The sequence below is a fragment of the Octopus bimaculoides genome, chromosome 11 (genome assembly GCF_046866305.1).
Source record: "Octopus bimaculoides isolate indiv1 chromosome 11, ASM4686630v1, whole genome shotgun sequence".
NCBI lineage: Eukaryota > Metazoa > Mollusca > Cephalopoda > Octopoda > Octopodidae > Octopus > Octopus bimaculoides.
In genome coordinates, this window is record NC_142938.1 from 42565648 (window position 1) to 42580440 (window position 14793).

At 37.9% G+C, this 14793-nt stretch overlaps 1 protein-coding gene across 3 annotated transcripts in view; it reads left to right on the forward strand.

Moving 5' to 3' along the window:
* Window positions 1–14793, forward strand: part of LOC106879738 (pre-mRNA splicing factor CWF19L1) — a 69086-nt gene that overhangs the window by 41569 nt on the left and 12724 nt on the right. For all 3 annotated transcript variants that reach the window (XM_089359866.1, XM_089359867.1, XM_089359865.1), the window contains exons 3-9: window positions 1718–1802; window positions 4043–4118; window positions 5507–5608; window positions 7162–7364; window positions 8371–8489; window positions 9680–9764; window positions 14629–14754. In XM_089359866.1, coding sequence (XP_089215992.1) covers window positions 1718–1802; window positions 4043–4118; window positions 5507–5608; window positions 7162–7364; window positions 8371–8489; window positions 9680–9764; window positions 14629–14754 — 796 coding nt within the window. The remainder of the gene's footprint in view (window positions 1–1717; window positions 1803–4042; window positions 4119–5506; window positions 5609–7161; window positions 7365–8370; window positions 8490–9679; window positions 9765–14628; window positions 14755–14793) is intronic.

The following is a 14793-nucleotide window of genomic DNA, read 5'->3' on the forward strand; positions in this document are numbered from 1 at the left end:
TACACTTTTCTGGCGGCTCATGTCTGTTAGAACTTTTATTTGTTAAGAAGAAAAATCAGCACTAAGATTTAAGGCTTCTAAAAATCATTTAGTTCTGGGAGGAAAGTCTTTGGGTTATGCAGAGCTTAATTTACCTGTGATTTGGTCTTCAAATACAAAGGTATGGATGATGAAGAGCCTGTTCAGAAAGTTGTTTATAAAGATTTTTTCCCTGCTGTAGAAAGGTATAGCACCAGATATAATATTTCCAACAAAGCATTGCTCCTTTTAGATAATGCAACAAACCACTTAGTGAATTTAAATGAACTTTCTGATAATGTGAAGGTAGATTATATCCCCTGATCATACAAATGTTTTGCTCCGGCCAATAGATTAAGGTGTGACAGCTAACTTCAAGGCATATTATCTGAGAGCTTCAAATAACTTATGAAAGCAATTGACAGGAAACATAAACCTACAATTATGGACAACATAGCTGAGTCATGGAACGAAACCCTCAACTTTGAATGGTGCTTGTAAAAATATATGGCCAGATTGTATCCATGACTATACAAGTTTTTCACGAGCTAAATGTCTACATCAGATTTGGAAATCTATTGTGACAATTGCAAATAAAATAAGGTTTGAAGGAGTCATAGAGGATAGTGTAGTTGAGTTTCTAGTGTTCCCTTGGAGAAAGTATATCTAAAGAGAAACTGATGCTGTTAGAACAAAAGCAAGCTGAGAATACAGATGTATGGAAACTCAATCAACTCCACTTAAATTGTCTGCAAAGAATATTGCTAATGGTTTGGTACTTATAGAGGAAGATCTGCAAGTTTCTGCTGACAACAATCTTATTTGTGAACATTACATAAAAATTATAAGGAGTTTACTATGGGCTCAGTTTCTACACTGAGCTGTATGAAAATATAATGTAAACATAAACATCAGTCTAATTTAAATAAATTCTTGCCCTTTAATTAAATGATGATGATGAACTATAAAATAGAAGATAGTGTTCCTCATCCTCCCATTAACTCATTCCACTATCACCATTCTTCACATAGTAGTCAACATTGTTTATAGTGAGAACATACCCTATTACAATATTATGATTCTTATTCATTCCATAATATATTTCTTCTCTTCAAATGCTTTTATGAATAAATATGGTTGGTGCCATGTTCAAAGCACTGGTACTGGTGCCACATAAAAAGTACCCAGTATACTCTGTAAAGTGGTTGGCGTTAGGAAGGGCATCCAGCCATAGAAAACCATTCCAGAACAGACAATGGAGCCTGGTGTGGTCCCTGACCTTACTGGCGCATGTCAAACTATCCAGCCCATGCAAGCATGGAAAGTGAACATTATATGATGATGATGATACTGTTTATATTTAGAAATTATTTTCATACATAAAAGTGCTTAATTGGATTAACTTAGAAAAATGAAGGATACTGTTGACATTGCCAGATTTTGAATGTAGAAAAACAGAAGTGAATACTCTAAGACATTTTAGTGTAACACTTGCACCGTTCTTTAGTTTCTCAGTTTTTTTTTCTTGCTATAGTTTCAGCTCAGAGCTGCGGCCATGCTGATGCACCAATCATTGGTTTACAGAGAACTTGAAGCTTGAATGTTACCCTTACATTTTGTTTAACATTTATTCATTTTTATGTATGGGCAGAATTTAATTTCAAATATGAGTGAATCTTTTCTTTATTTTATTTTGCAGATTAGTTTGTGGAGATGCTGAAGGAAATTTTAAGACATTATTTTCAAGAGTTACCAACATCCAGAAAAAAAATGGCCCATTTGATGTAAGTATTTGTGTTTAATAGACCAGTTGATACTGAGAGAAATATATTGACATGTTTGTAATTTGAACTAGGACACCAAAAGTGTCTCAATGGACCAGAGTGGCTTGTTGCCAAAGAAAGATTTGAGCTGAGTACATGGCTAGCAAAACTATTGTTAATTAGAAGTGAAATATATTTAAACATTAGAAAGCCTCACTGTGGGTGTAATAAGAATGCAAACTCTTTGTTATACAATTGATGTGTGTAAAAAACAAAAAACAGTGAATCTTCTGATGGACTGTTTCATAGTTAATTGCTCCTCAGGGAAGACACACCCAACTTCCTTTCCTAATCATTTGGTTCATTTGCCATATAAAGCAATTACAAATTATGCTAGTACATTAAGCGTATAGCCTAATTTGCATATTTATACTTTTGATGGCTTGGCATTTGTTAAACAGTATCTATTTTATACATAATACAGCATAAATCAGAACTGAAATAAATCTAAATATTAGAAAACCTCACCGTGGATGCAATAAGAATTCTTTCTGTTGTCAAATAAATCTCTTTCTTAAATACCTATTTACAGTTAGAAGAACAGTTCCATGGTTTATTAAATTTGTACAAAGAACAGAATGTACTGAAGGTGATGAGAAAAGCATCATTTGAAAGCTACAAAAACGCAAGGCAACACCTTGTAACCAGTGTTGTATAACATCTGATAGTCTGGTCGATACAGTGACCATACAATGTAGGAATAGAACAAAAGAAATTGCTGAGATAAAGGCTTTTTGTTTTGCATTTGTGTATATGTTGTCAAAGATTTCAAGAGTGAGAACTTGTTATTAAGGTGTAGCAAGAGACAAACATGTTGAAAAACCAAGTTTCTTGATTGATATTCATGATGTCTATTATTATTACTGTATTATTTATGTAGAAGCTAAGTGGTTGGCTGGATAATGCATGGGACTATCTCAGTCATGTGTCAGGTGTTCAAATCTGTTGCAAACCTTTTTTTAAATTTTTATAAAGTTTCTTGGTAGGACATATTTTTATATAATATTCGTTTATCCGATTGTGAGATCTTCTGAAAAGTTACTTGCAATAGGGTACACTCCACTCTTCCAAATCTTGGCAGTGTAAAACTGCAGCATATGTAATTAGGCACCAAAATTTTGAGTTTGTAGTTAATAATGGATATCCAAATATTCTTTTCTACTCTAGGCACAAGGTCTTAAGAAAACTCTACTTTAGGCACAAGGTCTGAAATTTTTGGGGAGGGGGCCAGTCGATTAGATCAACCCCAGTATTCAACTGGTATTTAATTTATCGGGCCCGAAAGGATGAAAGGCAAAGTTGACCTCGGCGGAATTGAACTCAGAATGTAAAGACAGACGAAATACCGCTAAGCATTTTGCCTGGCGAATGGATATCCAAATATTATACTCTCTCTTTACTTGTTTCAGTCATTTGACTGCGGCCATGCTGGAGCACCGCCTTTAGTCGAGCAAATAGACCCCAGGGCTTATTCTTTGTAAGCCTAGTACTTAATCTATTGGTCTCTTTTGCCGAACCGCTAAGTTACGGGGACCTAAATACACTAACATCAGTTGTCAAGCGATGTTGGGGGGACAAACACACATACACATATATATACATATATATATGACGGGCTTCTTTCAGTTTCTGTCTACCAAATCCACTCACAAGGTTTTGGTCGGCCTGAGGCTATAGTAGAAGACACTTGCCCAAGGTGCCACGCAGTGGGACTGAACCCAGAACTATGTGGTTGGTAAGCAAGCTACTTACCACACAACCACTCCTGTGCCTATTATGATTGTTTTATTTTACTTTTGATATGAATATCATTGAAAAAGGCATAGACATTATTTAGTCTCATTTTCACTCCCTATAATATTTTTTGTCACATGTCTAAAGAAATCATTATTATACCAAAACATTTGTAAGTTAATTTAATCATACTTTAATTTCTAACTAGCTGAAAATGCTAGAGAAATAAATGGCAGTTATATTTCACTCAGTAAATCCAAGATTACATTAATATATATATTAACTGCTAAAAGTGAATAGGAAATAGTAAGAAGTGAAAAATATTAGAAAGGTACTCCTCTTTATTCCCAGTTTTATCAAAGTCTACATTTTCAATTATCATACACTTGTAAATAACAAACTTATGTGGTGTTATTGTATGTAAATATCATGCTTTTTCCTTCTGTTTTGGTATTGGATTTAAATAGCTATTATTATGCGTTGGAGATTTTTTCGGAAATGAGAATGAAGAATGGAACCGAATTTTGAAAGGAGAGCTCTCAGGTAATTGCTTTGCTTATGATTAATTCAAGAACAATATCTTTGCTAATAAATTCAAAACTATGGGCTGTTAATTCTGTGTGTTCTAATACTTAGGCATACCTGAATAACCCTGAGTTTATGAAATAATACCTATGGCATGGAAGTAGTCAACTCTGCAAGTGTAACACACTTTAGTCTGATTTGGGGCCTCATTCTAGTATTCAGTATTTTCTCCCTTATCATTCATTATTGACATCTGTCACTCCCATTGTCTTACCAACACCCATCTTCATTGTTATCCATCGCTCTTGGATATCATTGTTAACATCCATCACACTTTCACCACTCCCCACTATCACTCTCTCACTTTCAATACTGTTTCTCCTTCCTGCTTCTATCACCATGTCTCTTACCACTGTCTTCTATCATGTCACTCATTCTCTTCCTATCCAATCTCCTTAACAACAATTGTCATGTAGCTGTTTATCAGTTTCTTTCTTTATGCTTGCCCCTATCACATTGAATTTTTTCTTTCTCCTTTATTCTCTCTTCTATCTGCTGATTGATAAAGCAGAAAATTGGCAGAATCGTTAGCATGCAACATTTCATCTGTCTTTAAGCTCTGAGTTCAAATTTCACTGAGGTTGACTTTGCTTTCATAAATAATATTATTATAGTTTTCTGTTAATTATATACTCAATGTATGCTTAATATGTATCATTACCCTTCATTTTCTGAAAAGAAATGTCTAGATCGGCTATTTTCCTTCAAAAGCTATTAGCATGGTTCACCCAAAAACTAAAGAATCTGAAATAAAAAAGAAAGGACATTACACAGAATAATGTAAACATAGCAATGGTGTTGCCATAGTGTGCAAACCAGCCGGGAAAAGTTTTATCAGAATCAATTCACAGAAAACCAAGAAATCCTAAATTTCACTCCTAAACTATAAGCGTGGTTTTGGGTGTATTGTGTTTGTGTGTGTATGTATGTCATAGTCATCATTATCATCTGTCTGCTTCCCATGCTGGCATGAGTTGGACAATTCAATAATATCTAATGGGTTGTTGAACAATGTCTTCCTCTTGTGTCTTGGTTTTAGTTATAGCACAGTTTCTGTGGCTGGATGCCCTTCTTAACACCAACCACTGGGTGATTTTCTTTCATGGCATGAGCACTAGTGAGATTATTTGCAAGACTAAAGAACCTCCTTAGCTGAGAGAAAATGTAATAGAGAGGAAGGTTGTTTTATATGCGAGAGGTGTTGAGCAGTTAAAACATGCTTGGAAAGAGAGATAAATAGTGGTGGTAGTGGTAGTGGTAGTTACAGTGGTGGTGGCGTGTGCGTGTGTGTAAATTTAATGTCTGCAATTATATAAATATATATTGATATCAATATTTATTTCCAGTACCCATAACAGTACTTATTTTGGGAGCTAATCAAGATGCCCATTGTTCATATTATCCAGAAAAAGAAGGCTGTGAACTCTATGAAAATATACTATATCTTGGTTTGTATATTTCTTCTTTGTTAATGATAAATATGTTACAGCTTAGAGACATAGTCAATCATCATACATCCTTTATTAATTTAAGTGGTTTAATTTTTAATCTGTTTAATTGAATGGAAAAAGAAATAATGGGTGTAAAAAAATGGATACAGAGTTTCTTGTATTTTTTAACACTTTAGCATTTAAACTGGCCATGTCTAGCCCAGATATTCTACCTGTTTTATGTTCAGACCAGCTAGATCTAGCCTCTCACACCTACCCTACAATGTTAGTCTAAAAAATATAGTCACATCATTGAAATCTCAAAGTTTCAAGATAATATGTGATCAATTCAAAACACTGTGAATAAGAATTACATTTGACAGAACAATCTGAATGCTAAAGGGTTAAAGAAACAATGTTAATCAGTAAGAACTGAAAAGCATTACAATTGTGAAATAAAAGTAATGTTTATTTGTGAAAAAATTGCATCAAAGTTCTTTTGTTGGCCAAGCAGTTATGTGGGTCAGTGTTATACAACACATATGTACACACACACACACACACACACACACACACACACACACACACACACACACGTGTGTATGTGTATACATGCATACACACAAACGAAAACATACATGTGCAGGTGAGAAGTTTGCTTCCCAACTGTGGGCTTGGGTTCAGTCATATTGAATGACAACTTGGTCAAGTGTCTTCTACTTGCTCAAGATATTGCACAGTGGGACTGAGCTCAAAACCATGTGGTTGGGAAGTGATCTTAACCACACAGCCATGCCTGCATTGCTCTCTGTCTGTCTGTTTCTGGTTGTCTGTCTGTTTCTGTTTGTCTGTCTGTTTCTGTTTGTCTGTCTGTTTCTGGTTGTCTGTCTGTTTCTGGTTGTCTGTCTGTTTCTGGTTGTCTGTCTGTTTCTGGTTGTCTGTCTGTTTCTGGTTGTCTGTCTGTTTCTGGTTGTCTGTCTGTTTCTGTTTGTCTGTCTGTTTCTGGTTGTCTGTCTGTTTCTGTTTGTCTGTCTGTTTCTGGTTGTCTGTCTGTTTCTGGTTGTCTGTCTGTTTCTGTTTGTCTGTCTGTTTCTGGTTGTCTGTCTGTTTCTGTTTGTCTGTCTGTTTCTGGTTGTCTGTCTGTTTCTGTTTGTCTGTCTGTTTCTGGTTGTCTGTCTGTCTCTCACTCTCTCTCTCTCGTATTAGGAAGTTAATTGTCATGTGATGAGTCACCTACACTGCTAAGTGCTTTATAGATGTGAAACCAATGGTCACTAGCTGAATGCCTATAACAATTAACTTCCTAAAAATATATTACTGCTTTAATGGTTTACAGTGTGTTTCTTTTGCGAATATATGAACTACTGACAATATATATACACACACGCGCACGCATACACACACATATACACGCATCTGTCTGACATGAACCTACAGGCTCATTAGGCTGGAACTTATCCTGGATTCCGTGGTGTATAAGTGACAGAGAGTGCATACTGAGGTTTGGAAAGAATATGCAAAATGGATTGTTGAGCAATGAATGCTTATGACTTTTGCTTTAATTTATTTAGGCAAACAAGGAGTATTCACCACTAGTTCTGGATTACAGATTGCATATCTGAGTGGCAGGCAGTGTGACACTGATTATGGTTTTACTGTAAATGATGTTGATGATCTCATTAATTCAGTATCCTCAAGCAAACAATTCAAAGGAGTTGATATATTAATTACATCTCAATGGCCAAAAGGAGTTGAAAAATATGCTGGAGATGTGGTAAGTTCTTACTAATGACGTTTTTTTTTCTGTCTTGTGATTCTCTTTCTTATCTTGTTTCATTTTCATCTCCTCTTTAGCACAATAATTGTAGTAAAGTTTGAATTTATGGCATTATTTGCAGACTAGTAATTTAACCAAACAGGATTCAATTTGTAAAGTTCCCATATATGAGGTGGTGCTGAAAAGTTCCTGGCTTTGGGTAAAAGAAAATAGAGGAGGATCAGTTAATTATGATTTTATTCAACATATTCCCCTCTCAGATTCACACAATTATTGCAGCTGTCCTTCAGTTTTTCTAAGCCCTGTAAAAAAACTTGGAAGGTTGGGGCTCCAACTAGGCCTTTCACGATACCCTTAAAACCAGGAACTTTTCAGCACCCCTTGTATATATATATATATGTATATTTATGTGTATCTGTATATATATATATATATATATATATATATATATATATATATATATATATATATTTTATACAGTCTACATAATTGTGGTCTGTATTGAGTCGTTATTTGAACTAAGCCTTCTTAGATCTATAGTGGGTATATTCATCATCATCATCGTTTAACGTCCGCTTTCCATGCTAGCATGGGTTGGACGATTTGACTGAGGACTGGCGAACCAGATGGCTATGCCAGGCTCCAATCTGATTTGGCAGAGTTTCCACAGCTGGATGCCCTTCCTAATGCCAACCACTCCGAGAGTGTAGTGGGTGCTTTTATGTGCCACTGGCATGAAGGCCAGTCAAGCGGTACTGACAACGGCCATACTCAAAATGGTGTATTTTATGTGCCACCTGCACAGGAGCCAGTCCGGCGGCACTGGCAATGACCTCGCTCGAATGTCATTTCGCGTGCCAGGAAGGCGATGACAACAGTGATGATGATATATATATCGTCATCGTTTAAAGTTCAGCTTTCATGCATGCATGATATATATATGCACATACATATATTATATATATATATATGAAAAACATTTTCTATTTTTTAAATATTTCAGGAAGGTATTAATTCAGATCAATGTGGTTCTCAACTTATTTCTAAATTGGCCCTTAAATTACAACCACGATATCATTTTGTTGGTTTGCAAGGAATTTTTCATGAAAGATTACCATACAGGTAATTATTTATTTGGTTGATTATTTTAATTTTTGACTAGGAAGTGTGAAGTAAACATGCCTCATGGTTTCATCGTTATATAATCTGCTTTACATTGATTTTTTCATAACATCACCGGAGTTTGTTTCTGTAAATGTATTATATTTTTAATACAGGTTGATGGAGCAGAGGCTAACAGTAATCTCCCTTGTATTGGGAAGGCTTATAAGACCAGCAATTCCTTTGTTTAATGTCTGTTTTAAAAAGAAAATAAGTACTCAGGTCAATTAGTTAGATTAAAATTCCTCAAGGCAGTGCTCCAGTATGGCCACAGTCTAATAACTGAAACAAGTGAAAGATAAAAGATATATACACACACACACACACACACACACACATATATATATATATATATATATATATATATATATATATATATATATATATATATATTTCTATATATCATCATCAATATCATCCTTTAACATCTGCCTGAAATCACATTCTTTGACCAGAGCTGGTAAGCTGGGAAGCTGCACTATGTTCCACTCTGATTTGGCTTGGTTTCTACTGCTGGATGCTATTCCTATTGCCAACCATTTTACAGCAAGTATGAGCACTCCTATGTGGCACTAGCATGAGTGCTCACCATGTGGCACTGGCATGAGTTCTTTTTATGTTGTACCAGCACAGGACTCTTGCAGGCTGATCGTGTTCACTAGGAGGTGTGGCTTTAACACTTCTTTTGTGGAGGACGGGTCTTCTTGAGTACAGCAAAGTGCCAGATATCTTGGTTCTTTCTTATCTCATCTGAAAGGTTCAGTTTTCTGAGATCATTGTTCAGTACCTCATCCCATGTCTTCCTGGGTCTCTCTCTCTCTGTTTATATATATAAATCTATTTGTTTTCAACACCACCTGTCTTCGTCTGTTGTTCTTTTGTGTTTTCTCCCTATATATATATATATATATATATATATATATATATATATATATATATATATATATATATATATATGCTTTTGGTATTTAGTTATGGCTCTTTCTGTTGTGTGTTCAAATTCTACCAAGGTTAATTTTTTCCTTTTATCTTTTTGGGGTTTAATAAAATAAAGTACCAGTCAAATACTGGGGTAATATAATCAACTGTAGCCCTTTCTTCAATTGTGAGGCTTTATGCTTATGTAAGAAATCAATATCTTCTGATTGTAGGAACCACAAAGTGCTCCGAGAAACTGCCCTACACTGTACCAGGTTCATCAGTTTAGCAAAAGTTTCCAACAAACAGAAACTGAAGGTAAAATATTGAGATGTTGAATCTTATGATAATTATATATTTTTATGTAGAAGTACAAGAACCATAGATGGTTGCTGCTACATGCAAATATGAAAAAATTGACATTTAAAGAGGTGGTTGTCAGGTGATGATGGTGGGGACAAACATATACATATATATATATATATATATATATATATATATATATATATATATGAGCTCAAAACTAATCCATTGAAAATTTTGCTACATTTGTTAACAGATACAATATTTTTGCTTAATTTTGGTATAAAAATATATATGAATACATATATATATATATATATATATATATATATATATATATATATATATATATATATGACAGGTGTCGTTCAGTTTCTGCTTCTCAAATCTACTCACAACCAAGCCTGCGCCTGTATGATATTTATGTGTGTGTGTGTGTGTGTGTGTGTGTGTGTCTGTCTGTCTGTCTGTCTCTCTATCTCTCTCTATATATATATCTAGGCATCTAATTACTTTTGAGGTGTCTGTGAATATACATATACATATATGTATATGTACACCCTATTTCTGTTGATGTATGAGTCCTGCTGCTAAAACTTATTGATGTTGAAAGGCACCACTACATATCCATGTCACCTTCGCATATTGGTATGTGATAATGCAAATACTAATAATAATGTTGCCAATAGAAACCATAAACTCATCACATACACAGGTAATATTTGCAAGAGAAATGTCAGTAGATGACCAATACAATCAGAGGCCTTCTGGATATCACTGGAGAGGGTAGCAGCTGTCAGTGACACATGAGGAACAGGTGTTAGGTGAGACAGGGATTTCCATGGCAGTTTGGTACCATCATCATCATTATCATTTAATATCTGTGTTCCATGCTAGCATGGGTGGGATGGTACCACAAAAGCCGGGCAGGCCAAAGCCTGTACCTGACTTCTGTGACTGTTTTGGCAGGATTTTTACAGTTGGATGCCTTTCCTAACACCAGCCACTCAGCAGAGTTGACTTAGTGTTTTTATGTGGCACAAGCAGAGGCAAAGGGTATAGATAAAAGAGGAAACTAATTTCTTTGATGGGGCAGGGAACACTGACGGGGTCGGGGGCGTAGGAATACTTCTAGCGGAGAAATGGGTGGATAAGGTAATCGAGGTCGTTAGAGTAAGTGACAGAGTACTTAAGATCAGACTAGTGCTTCATCATAGATTAGTTACTGTCATCTCAGCCTATGCACCTCAACCGGGGCTACCAGATGGTCTGAAAGACCAATTCTATGACACCCTCTTGCAAACTACCTCGTCGACGAGTGACAGGGACCTTCTCTTTGTGGCTGGAGACTTCAACGGTCATGTCAGACGTCGTGCTGGAGGCTTCCATGGCATACATGGAGGCTATGGCTTCGGTTCCCGCAACGAGGAGGGAACCAGACTGCTGGAGTTCTGTGATGCAACCGATCTTATGGTCTGCAATACCAACTTCAGGAAACCTGCCAGTCACCTAGTCACCTACCGCTCCGGCAGACACTCTAGCCAAATCGACTACATCCTCGCCAGAAATAGGGAAAGAGGGCGGCTTATAAATGCCAAAACCTACCCTGGCGAAGAATGTACCCCACAACACAGATTAGTAGTTAGCGACTTTGGGATCAAGGCAAAATGGGTGCCCAGAATTAGACAGGCTTGGAGGAGAAGGGTGTGGAAGCTTAAAGACCCTGCAAACGGACAGAGACTTAGAGACAAGTTACTTGAAGCATTTAACGAAATAGAAGGGGATATAGCATCATACAACGTGGAAGACAATTGGAGATTTCTGAGGGACAACCTGTTGAAAGCCACCGACCAGATTTGTGGGTGGTGTAAGGTCCCCTCCCGACCCAAAGTAACGTGGTGGTGGAACAAGGAGGTAGACAGGGCTATTAGACAAAAGAAACAGGCTTGGAAGGACTGGAAGAACGGTGGTAGCAGGGAATTGTACCAATGTGCCAGAAGGGAGGCTAGGCGACAGGTTTATTTAGCCAGAGGGGAAGCAGATAAGGAAAGATTTGCCAATGTTCTGCGCCGTGAGGACCAAAGACTTGAGGTATTTCGTGTTGCAAGACAGTGTAGGAGAGAGAATAGTGATGTTGTAGGAGAGAAATGTGTTCGCATGGATGATGGTACGCTTGCATTAAATGAGGATGCAAAGAAAGAGGTCTGGAGATGCCACTACGATAGATTGCTTAATAAAGAGAATGAATGGGAGAAAGAGAGCCTGCCGTATGTCGACCCAATACAGGGACCAGCTATCCGAGTTGATAGTACCAGGGTAGATAAAGCAATTAAGAGTATGAAGACCGGGAAAGCCCCCGGCCCATCAGGAATCACTGCAGAGATGCTCAAAATATCTGGCAGTGTTGGCTATAGCCTAGTCACCCGTATTACGAACCAGGTGATACACGAAGGAGTCATACCCAATGACTGGTGTAGCAGCATCATAGTCAACTGCTACAAAGGTAAAGGTGACGCTTTAGATACAAATAATTACAGAGGCATCAAGCTGTTAGATCAGGTTATGAAAGTTACAGAGAGGGTCATAGCCCAACTAATTAGGGAGCGAATCAATTTAGATGAGATGCAGTTTGGGTTTGTGCCAGGTAAAAGCACTACTGATGCCTTATTTCTAGTGAGACAGTTGCAGGAGAAATACCTAGCTAAGGATAAACCTCTGTACCTGGCTTTCGTTGACATGGAGAAAGCCTTTGACAGGGTCCCCCGATCCCTTATCTGGTGGTCAATGAGGAAACTTGGGATAGAAGAATGGTTAGTGAGAGCTGTGCGAGCCATGTACAGAGATGCTGCCAGTAAGGTGAGGGTTGGAAATGAGTACAGCAATGAATTCCGGGTAGAGGTAGGGGTCCACCAAGGTTCCGTCCTCAGCCCCCTCTTATTTATCATAGTCCTCCAGGCAATCACAGAGGAGTTCAAGACAGGTTGCCCCTGGGAGCTCCTCTATGCTGATGACCTTGCCCTAATTGCGGAGTCACTATCAGAACTAGAGGAGAAGTTTCAGGTGTGGAAGCAAGGTCTAGAATTGAAGGGCCTTAGAGTCAACCTAGCTAAAACCAAAATCCTAATAAGTAGGAAGGTAGATAAAACACAAACCCCTTCAGGTAGATGGCCCTGCTCAGTATGTAGAAAAGGAGTAGGTAGTAACTCTATAAGATGTACCCGGTGCAAGCTATGGACACATAAGAGGTGCAGCAACATCAAAGGCAGGTTAACTAGCAAGTTAGTTTTTGTTTGTGGCAGATGTTCAGGTGCAATAAAGACTGTAAACAAACAGGAAACAACTTCTATCTCATTCCAGGGTGAAAAACTAGAGGTAGTCGATAGCTTTCGCTATCTGGGCGACCAAGTTAGTAGTGGGGGTGGGTGCGCTGAAAGTGTAGCTGCTAGAATAAGAATAGCCTGGGCAAAGTTTAGAGAGCTCTTACCCCTGCTGGCGACAAAGGGACTCTCACTCAGAGTAAAAGGCAGACTGTATGACGCATGCGTACGAACAGCCATGCTACATGGCAGTGAAACATGGGCTGTAACTGCTGAGGACATACGTAAGCTTGCAAGGAATGAAGCCAGTATGCTCCGTTGGATGTGTAATGTCAATGTGAATACCCGTCAGAGTGTAAGTATCTTGAGAGAAAAACTGAACATTAGAAGCATCAGTTGTGGTGTGCAAGAGAGACGATTGCGCTGGTATGGACATGTGGTGAGAATGGATGAGGATAGCTGCGTGAAAAAGTGCCACACCCTAACAGTTGAGGGAACCCGTGGAAGAGGTAGGCCCAGGAAGACCTGGGCTGAGGTGGTGAGGCAAGACCTTCGTACATTGGGCCTCACCGAGGCGATGACTACTGACCGAGACCTTTGGAAATGTGCTGTGCGTGAGAAGACCCGGCAAGCCAAGTAAGATCGTTGCCAATGCCCCTGGACTGGTTCTTGTGCGGGTGGCACATGAGATGCACCATTTTGAGCGTGGCCGTTGCCAGTACCGCCTGACTGGCTCCCGTAGGATTTTCGAGCGAGATCGTTGCCAGTGCCCCTGGACTGGCTTGTGCGGGTGGCACATAAAAGACACCATTTCGAGCGTGGCCGTTTTCGTGCGGGTGACACGTAGAAGCACCCACTACACTCTCTGAGTGGTTGGCGTTAGGAAGGGCATCCAGCTGTAGAAACTCTGCCAAATTAGACTGGAGCCTGGTGTTGCCATCCGGTTTCACCAGTCCTCAGTCAAATCGTGCAACCCATGCTAGCATGGAAAGCGGACGTTAAACGATGATGATGATGATGATGATGATATTAGTTTCAAATTTTGACACAAAATCAGCAAGTTCAGGGGAGAGGATAAGTCGATTATATCGACCCCAGTGCTTCACTGATACTTATTTCATCTGAAAGGATGAAAGGCAAAGTCAACCATGGTGAAATTTGAACTCTGAACATAAAGACAGATGAAATGCTGCTAAGCATTTTGCCCAGTGTGCTAATGATTCTGGCAGTTCATCGCCTTCTTTGATGAAATATTAACTCCAATAGAAAAGTCCTTTAGATAAAACCAAACTGCTTTCTGTCTCCTCATTTAACTTTTTCTAATGAATTGTAGTGCACCTGAGTACTGTATACAATAAGCTCATTATGATGTTACTTAAAGGTTTAGATGTCAAATACAGCTAAGATAAAAGTAAGAATGGGGTATCTGGAGATAACCAGATAGTAATGATCAAAATGTTATATGAAATTCAAAATTATAAAAGATGAAATTAATAGCCTGGAAAATTTAAACGATTATCATCTTAAACAATTTGAAATATTTGAATATAATTTTTTTCCAGTTCCTTTATGCTTTTCACATTGAGCCTCTTATAAATATGGACAACATAGAATTAATAAAACAACCTGAAGATGCCACTGAATGTCCTTACCAGTTGTCTCAGTTACAGGATAGCAGAGTAAAAGATGTAAGTGGTTAATGTTTTACTTTCAGATCTAACTGCTGT